The 9363-nt window shown below is 36.0% G+C and overlaps 1 protein-coding gene and 1 long non-coding RNA gene across 2 annotated transcripts in view; one reads left to right on the forward strand and one right to left on the reverse strand.

Moving 5' to 3' along the window:
- LOC115072116 overlaps nucleotides 1-9363 on the forward strand; it is a 49182-nt gene that overhangs the window by 26992 nt on the left and 12827 nt on the right. The window lies entirely within an intron of this gene.
- Nucleotides 1-9363, reverse strand: part of G3bp2 (G3BP stress granule assembly factor 2) — a gene marked incomplete in the record, with an annotated part of 39182 nt that overhangs the window by 8758 nt on the left and 21061 nt on the right. The window contains 5 exon segments of the mRNA XM_008843491.3: nucleotides 629-731; nucleotides 5780-5878; nucleotides 6804-6984; nucleotides 8254-8356; nucleotides 9081-9169. Coding sequence (XP_008841713.1) covers nucleotides 629-731; nucleotides 5780-5878; nucleotides 6804-6984; nucleotides 8254-8356; nucleotides 9081-9169 — 575 coding nt within the window.

The raw sequence follows: 9363 nt of genomic DNA on the forward strand, positions 1-9363 counted from the left end.
GCCTTGAACTCAGAGATCCGCCTGCCTCTGCCTCCCAAGTGCTGGGATTAAAGGTGTGCACTACCACACCTGGGTAACATTTCCCTTTTATAGATGTCTACATGAGTAATCTTATTGGATTCTTTCAATAACACAGAAACATTCACATTAAACAGGCAGGCATCACATAACAAAATTTTTTTAAAAAAGAGTTCTTTTATTTGTATGTGTGTATTGTCTATGTAAGTCCATCTGTGTCATGCAAGCAAGGCCCAGCAAGGCCAAAAGAGTGTTGGATCTCCTGGAACTGGAGTTATGGACAATTGTTAGCTGCAACGTGGATGCCACCCTAGTCCTCTGTAACTGCAGCAAGTGCTCTTAAGCGCTGAGTCATTTTTCCAGCCCTCTGAAAGTACTCTTAACATTCTTCCAGTTTTCAAATAAAGGTACTAGCTACCACATTGTTAGTTAATAATGCAAGCAAGTAAAAATAAATCATTACAACTGAACATCTAAGAAAATCAAAACAAGAATTAGGACATGCTTAAGTAGTAAAGAAATGAGACTGCTAAGAGTAGGGCATTAACAGCTCAGCTCTAAATTCTTAAAGCCAGTGACAAATCAATAAAACCAAATCAAGCCAACTCACCTGGTCTTGGCCCTCGAGGAGGGAAACCAGGTCGTTCTCGAGGTCGCTGTTCACGAACTCGTGGTGGTTGAGACTGAACTTCTGGTTTAGCTTCAACTCTTGGCTAAAATATAATGGAAAACACACATTATGAAGAAACACCTACTACAGGAGAAAAACCAACAAAAGTAACTATTAGCAAGTCACTAGCAGGGATAGGGATGTTAATTTAAGCTTATAATGCTTTAAACATAATCTCCTATATTTGAAAAGTAATTTTTAAAAGGTTTTCTGTACCAAGCTAGGACTGTAGGGTAGATTTTATTTTCCCACTCAAAACTATAATTCACAATAAGCTGCTTTTGCACAATCACTCTTTAAAATTAAAATTATAATCACAACAAAACAGCATAAGTCATTGCTACAAAAATCACAAAAATGCAAGATGAGCAACTCCATATAAATATATAAACAAAATTAAAAGTGTTCTTAGAAAGATAAGAATTAAGAAACTTAATTCTTCAGTTTCTAGTTTGCTGCCTTCAGACATTAACAGTGCTCAGTCATATCTCGTAACCCCATTTTCAATCTTGAAACCAGTATTTTAATAATTCAAACACACAATTTAGGTCACACTTATACCTTCAGGGTTTTTTGTTGTCTGAGACAATGTGTCACTACTTAGCCCCTGGATGACCTGGAACTTGCTACACAGAACTTGCTATACAGACCAGGCTAGCCTTGAACTCAGAGTTCCACCTGTCTTGCCTCTGCCTTGAGTGCTAGGACTGCAAGCACATTTCACCATGCCCAGAATATCTTTAGGTTTGAAGTAACAACAAAAAAGATAGGGAGTTAGGCACGGTGGCATATGCCTATAATCCCAGTACTCTGAAGGCTGAGAGAGGAGAATCTTGAATTTGAAGCCAGCTTGAACTAGCAAAGAAAAAAAAAAAAAAAGTCAAACAATAAAAGGAATATTACATAGCATCTCAAATTATCACATAGCATTTCAAATAGACAAAGTCATCCTTTAGATCATTGTTTCCTTCTGAAAAGGATGCACATTTAATTCAGAGTATTGACCTCAATAATTTTTTTCCTAACTGCTGGAGAGTGATAGGACTACTTAAGTTATCTTCCATAAATGTTCTAAAACACATGAAGCATTTTCTTCTCACCCTCTGTATGGTCCAAGGATGTTGAAATTCTCAACAGAATACAGAGATATGTCCCACAAACTAAGAGCTAGCAATTAAATCTTTTGAGGACTTTGGTCTAGACAGCAACTCAACTTTTCATTAGTTATATAACTGGGATGTTACAATTTGTAACAAGGATAAATCTGGATATTAAAAAGAAAATCATGCTTCTTTCAAAAATGACTATTGCCAATGATTACAGCCACTGTAATTGTAACACAGGTTTTATTTGCAACATTAGCAGTATTTTAGAAGATCTGCCTGCTTCTTCCAACCTATTTCTTCCATGTAGGGCAGAGTTTTCTACACGGTAAAACTGTTTCACAAGTTCCAGGATTTGCTAGTTTAAAAATGAATTTAATTTTCACTTTCTGTTATTTATGTATTTATGCCTTTAAGGCCTATTTATCATAATTGTGTGGTGGGGGGGAAATCCTTAGGACAAGTTCTCACTGTGTAGCCCAGGCTGACCTCAAACTTGTGATCCTCCTACCTCAACCTGTCTACTGCTATAGTCGACATTAATTTTACATCTCTGAAAGAAGCAAGCTCAGTGCTTACTTCTGACACAGATGTTCGGCAACTACTGATCCACTGAAAATTTAATTAGGCTTCCAGTTTCCCTGACCCAAAATATGCAGAATAATCCATATCTGACAATGAGACCTAATAATATCTATGAAATCACCGTTGTCTGCATCTGTAGTTTGTACTATGTAATCTAAAATGCGATGCCAGAAGGAGTGGAAGAAAACTTCCACTAATGGAGTCTCTTAGGAGACCTTACTTCACTTTGTGGGTCAAAGAGAACTGAACAGATGTATTCTGTTCATAGTTTTATTTAGTAGCACTACTGTCCCTATTATTGAAAATTAAATAGCAAATACACCTTGCATCTAAAATTTTCAGAAAGACTTAAAGACTGTCCACCAATCCAAATATTATCAAATAGCTTGAAGCACTGACTGACCATGACAGATTTAAATTCCTTCCACAAGATATTACCAAAGTAAGCTCTCAAAACAATTTAAAATTAAAATCAGATAACTTAAAGAATTTCACAGATCTTACAAATAATTCCTAATATTCATTTACCAACTTCAATTCTGTAAGGAGACAAATAATGCTGGTGCATAAAAAAATAAAATAAAAAGAGACCAAAAAAAAAGCTAAGAATTGTTCCTTCCAGTAACTCAAACAAATTTCAAGTAAGTCTTAGGATTCTTCATGCCCAATGATCAAAACTATCTATTTCAAAGAGAGAAAGTGGCTAGTATCCTATATGCTATTAGGGCTTTAAAATTAACTTCATGTAACCTGAAAGTATGATCTTTCAAATCTGTCAATAACAATCCCACAAATGTCAAACAGAATATAAAATAAAAGTGGACAAAAATCAAGTCAATAAAAGATAACACCACAACCATAAACAATTCCTCAAACACAAACTATTAAGGTAAATCAATTTCCAGCAAAACTTTTAACAAGAACTTAACTTACCTACTTCTAACTTAGTATCTATGATTACCCTAGATATAAGTAGACTTAATTTCCTTTTACCAAATAATCCATTTAAAAGAAATGAATGCTCTTCAAAAGTAGTAAGGTTGAAGGGGTGCTAAATCAGTGAAAAGATGAAATTTATTCTACATATGGCTTAAAGACATCAAAAAATTCTGTATGTGTATGCCTGTGTATGGTATGTGCACCGGAGTGCAGCTGCCTGTGGAGGCCAGGTGTCAGATACCCTGGAGCTGCAGTTAAGGTAGCTGGGAGCCATCTCTCCAGCCCCCTGAAAATTAAATTTTAGTCTTTTAAAAAAATATTTATTTTATTTTTATTGGTCTTTTTAAGATAGGGTCTTCCCTGTAGTCCCAGATGACCTAGAACTATGTATACCAGGCTGGCCTTGAACTCAGAGATCCACCTGCCTCTCTCTGCCTCCTGAGTGCGGGGCCATCACACCTAACTTTATTATTTTAATTTTGTGTGTGTGTGTATTGCCTGCATGTATGTAAGTGCACTCGTGCAGTGCCAAAGCCTGCAGAAGACAGAAGAGGCCATTGAATCCCCTGGAACTGGAGTTATGTACAGATGTTAGCTGTCATGTAGGTGCTAGTATTTGAACCCGAGTCTTCTACAAGAACATCCAGTGTTCTTAACCACTGTGCCATCTCTCTAGCCCCCGACTTTTTTTTTTTTTTTTTTTTTTTTTTTTTTTTTTTTTTTTTTTTGATTTTTTTTTTTTTTTGGTCTTTTTGAGACAGGGTCTCCCTGTAGCCCTAGCTGGCCTGGCACTCACCATGTAGACCAGGCCATAGAGATTCATTTGCCTCTGCCTTCTGGATGCTGGAACTAACGGCATGCACCACCACACTCAGCCTATTTTTAGACATTTCTTAATCGAGTGAGAAATACAACTTAAGTTTCCTAGAATGTGAAAAACAACTTTTAAAATGACTCAAAATTTAAGATACAGTGAACAGTCATTTTCCTAAGCAAGAGGCCACTCTAATTAAAGTTAAGACATACCTTAAGTACTACTTAATTTAATTTACTCTCCAGCAAGAGTGTATGCTGCATATACCACACATTTAGTGTATGTCCCTACATAAATTCAAAAGCCAGTCCTGTATTTCAGCTGTCTGACCGTGGGTGAGTTACTTGAGGCCTCGATGTGCTATCTCTAAAATGGGAATGTTAAGGGTAACTTATCATGAAGGGTGGGGGTTTTTTTGTTTTTGTTTTCTCCCCCCTTTTTGAGACCGCTGATCTGGAACTTGCTATGAAGACCAGGTTGGCATCATCTCTCAAAGATCCACCCACCTCTACCTCCTGGGATTAAAGGTATGCGCCACCACACCCTGCATGAAGGGTATTTTTTACAGTGAAAATTTTTGACTAATGTACTTAATATAAAATGGCTAATTAATGGCAAATGAAAGGCATACTAAGCATTAGTTATTTATCTAGTAACAATAAAAATGTCACCAAATCCCTGAAATGATACAACTCAAAAGACTCCAAATCCAAATTTTATGGGAATCAAGATTTCAAAACAAAGTCACAAGTCATTCATCAGGGCTACAGATGGGTTTGAGAAGTACAAACAGTACTGGGCAACCTAATTTTCTTCAGTAAGATGGAACTTTAGTTTGTGAGTTAATGTAACCAACTTTTAAGTATTTGAAAAAGAAACCAATATTCTGGCACCATGTATTCTATTATATAGAGGACTATAAAACACTACAGGACTATGAATTATTATTCCTAAAACTTCATGTATCTTATTGCTAAAAGCATCTAAAAATGCATACACTCAACACTTTAAATGTAAATTTTCTAGTAAAATGAAACTCAAAATGTAGGGGGAAGTGATTAGACACCCTTTAAATATGCCAATAACCTTAATTCAAATTTAAACTGTATCTCAAGCATCATAAAGTGCCTATTTTCACAGCATTGGAAAGCTCTGAAATGGGTAGGATGACAAACAGACACAAAGCAGAATGCTGAAATGACTGGTTCAAGTGAACACTACAGTCCTAAGTTGGTACAGGCTTCAACGGAATGGTGTGAACCACTTATAGACTAAGAACTTAGGCAATTTTTTCAAGTTTTCTATTTTTTTAAAACAATGACTTTTTTAATGCCATACTATTTTGTTCCCTTCCAAGTTTCTTACCTAAAATATTCTTGTTAAAAGAATATTTTCAAAAGGAACATGTTTTTAAAGAAGCCTTTTCAAAATGACATTATATATTGGTAAAACCAACTTAATTTGTATTTCACACACCCAAGCCCCAAATACCACCTCTGTAGATGATTAATAGAGACTTGGCATTTAAAGTGGGTGTAATGACATTTAATACATTTTTGTATGTTTATTAATCCTTAAAATGTAGTTTAAAAAATAAGCAATTGGCAAATGTAACAAGGATACAATCCAATGTGTTCACAGATTGGTTACCTGTGAGACTGGTGCTTTAACATGGGGTGGAATTCCAGAGGAAGAAACAGTACCACTAGGAGGCAGGTTTTTACTGGTCACTGAAGCCCAGGAGAAAGCCTGCAGGAAATGCAACAAACCTAGACTACTAATCATGGAAACCACCAACATTTCTATAGGGAAACTTCCAAATAAAGAATTTTTCTTCATTTCTAAACTATTGCTCTATACTGGAGGACTCCTAAAGGAAAGGCACACACACACATGCCAGTCTATGTGCCAGCTTTCAAATCTCATTATGCAAGGTAATTTATGACTGTTTTGTCTCAACTATTAAATAAAACCACAAGCAAGTTCCTACATACTCTTAAGTACATAAGCAAGTGGCAAACAAAACCACTATCAACTAAACATGCTAGAAAAAAAATCTGAACCTGACAGAACTGATTTCTTTCCCCTTCGTGGGGAAGATAGGGTGTGTGAGTGATGGTGTTAAAGGGTAAAGGTAAAGATAGAAAAGAACAGAGTACTAGTTGGAAACTTTAACAGACACTCACAAATTGACAAGGAATCTCCTCTTCTCACTGCCCAATATACTTTAACCTTCTACTTTACAGAGACAAAAGAAGTTTTAGATGATATACTATGGGTGTCACACATTTTACATGTTAATTGGTGTAGAAAGGAAACTGATTCCATTTAAATCACAAACAGGTAAATTCAGTTGAGACATTGCATGACTCCTGACGCATCAGAAGGGAAGAGCAACTGACAGCCTTACACATGAACTCCAATAATTTCATATAAGTTACTAAACAATGCATACAGAGTAATCTTGTGTTATAAATTTCATTCTTAGGAATATTTTGGGGTGGAAAGAAACACATCTCCGTAAGATAACAAAAACTCCAGCTTATTTCATATATATATATAAAGTATACTTTACTATATTCAATAAACATAATAAAACCAAAGTCATGCTTCATTAATGGCACCAAAGAGGAAAGTGTGAGGTTAAAGGTCTGAAAAGTTCCTTTGATCTAACCTTTGGTGGTTCTTGAGGCAAAGAAACAGGTTCAGCAGGAGGAGGAGTAGTAGACTTCTCCTCTAAGTCTTCTAAGTTTTTCTCTTCCACTTGTGGCTTCAGTTCTTCAGTCTTTATTTCAGATTCTGGCTCTGGTTCGGGTTCATGAGAGGATTCTTCTAAAGGTTCCTCTATGCCATTACTACAATAAAATATTTAGGTCACTATTCAGTATGAATAAAATGAAGAGTTCAATTAAGATAAAATTTTGTTTCTCTCCAATCTAACAGGCATAACTAGTTATTTGCCAGTAACTTATGTTCTATAGTTATAAGGAGTTGGGTTTTATGCACACATATATGTGATATAAACGACAGAGCTCAAGGTCTGCCTGCTGTGCACAGATCACACAAACTGTCTACTACTAAACCTCACCTCCAAACCTCCACATTATTTTAAAACTAGATTTACCAGCCAGGCAGCTTTAGTCCCAGCATTTGGGAGGCAGAGGCAGAGGCAGGCAGATCTCTGTGAGTTTAAGGCCAGCCTGGTCTACATTGTGAATTCCAGGCCAGCTGGGGAGACCCTGTCTCAAAAAGACCAAAATACCAACACAAAAACAAAACACAAGATTACCAGTATTTACTTTACTGTTAAAAATAAATCTCATGTTTGTTCATTGAATTTTATTATTATTATATGCTGTAAGTGTGTGTGTACACCAAAGTCGACCTATGGTGGTCGGAGGATAACTGTGGAGTAGGTTCTCTCCTCTCAACTTTAAATGGGTTCCTGGAATAGAACTTAAAATACCAGGCTTTCAAGGTAAGCACCTTTACTCACTAAGCCACCTCTCTGACCCTTAAACAGCATGTTTTATATAAAAATAATAAACTTGGGCTGGAGAGATGGCTCAGTGGTTAAGAACACTGGTTGTGCTTACAGAAGACCCAGGTTCCAATCCCAGCACCCACATAGCAACTAACAACTGTTCATAACTCAGTCCCAGGGGATCCGACAGCCTCTTCTGACCTCCAAGGGCATTGTACAACACAGGTGCACTTACCTACATGCAAATACATGCATACACATAAAATAAAAATAAATAAAATTTAAAAAAAAACAAAAACAAAATCTTACCATGTTATCCTAAACATTCTGTGTTGAGTAATCAATCATGGTCTTGATACAGTCTATGTTGAATTTTAAATTAAGTAAAATAATTTTTTCTACTGCAATACGACGAATTTCAAATACTGGCTTAATTTTGCCATTTTAACAGAAATGTATTTTCAGGGGCTGAGTGTATAGTTCCATAGCAGAACACATAGTATGTCTGAAGCCCTAGGTTATTAATCCCTAGCACAAGGGGGAAAAAAATTAACGGCCAACAGTAATCCTAGAAACAAAAACAACCTTGCAATTACACTACAGGTCAGATCAAATGTAACCTTGCAACTGCTGGTCTTACGTCACAGGGTGAGCTTCATAGTAAGCACTGGTAGCATTTTCTTGCACAGGTTCAGGAGATGGCTGCCTTTCTTCTTGCTCCTCTTCTACTTCATCTTCTGATTCTGACAATACAGATTATGTCAGCTCTCTTAAGAAGGCTCACATAATTTCTAACATACATATCTTACATAATTTCTAACATCTTAGTATGTTTAAGGAAGTGGTATGGTAGTTTTAAAAAGTTGGTAAACTTACAAAGGCATTCACAGCAATATTCCCTGTTCTCCCCCCAAATGAAGAGAACAAAACAAACAGGACAAAGTTTGACTATGCGTTATTTTAACAAGATGTTATCAGTAAAGAAAGAAAAAGGTTGGAAGTAAGCGAAACCCCATTTACTTTCTGCTGTCACACCTATTTAATGGAGTAGTAATGATAAAGAGATGGAAAACAAAACAAATGTATCAGTGGAAGATCTATAATAACTATAATACAGCTACAACATGAACAGGCAAGAGAAAGAGAGCAAAAAGAAAATTTTTATCAACTCAAGTTACATTTTGATAAAAGTACTGGAGTCCCAAACAATTAACTCTATGTGAGGTACCCAACTCTTGGTTACCTATACAGGCTGAGACTGTATGTAGAGAAAGAATCTTTCTACTTCCTATGTTTGACTTCTACATAATTTCATATAATACATATTTATATTTTCCCTAACAAAATTAAAGGGAGAAAAGAGGAGTGTGATTCAATTAAAAAGGCAAATTTCCAAGAGTTTTATACTTACAGAAATTAAGGAATAAAGACTATTGACAGAACCTTTTACCTTCAAGGTAAGCTCACCTTCATCAAGTTCTGGTTCAGAATCACCAAATACTTCATCTTCATAACGAAACATATCATTGTGAACATAAAATTTATTTGGAACAGATCCCTATAGGAAAACAATATACAAGTAGTCCATGAATACCCGTTAAGTGTAAGTATCCACAATATCTTTGAATTACACCTGAAAATACTCCTGCAATATATAATCTCAGTATTTTTTTTTGAGATAGAGTCTCCCTGTAGCCCCAGCTGGCCTGGAACTCACTGTGTAGAGAGATCAGCACACAGAAGGCACAGG

This window comes from Nannospalax galili, unplaced genomic scaffold (assembly GCF_000622305.1).
Source record: "Nannospalax galili isolate Female #2095 unplaced genomic scaffold, S.galili_v1.0 scaffold800, whole genome shotgun sequence".
Lineage (NCBI taxonomy): Eukaryota > Metazoa > Chordata > Mammalia > Rodentia > Spalacidae > Nannospalax > Nannospalax galili.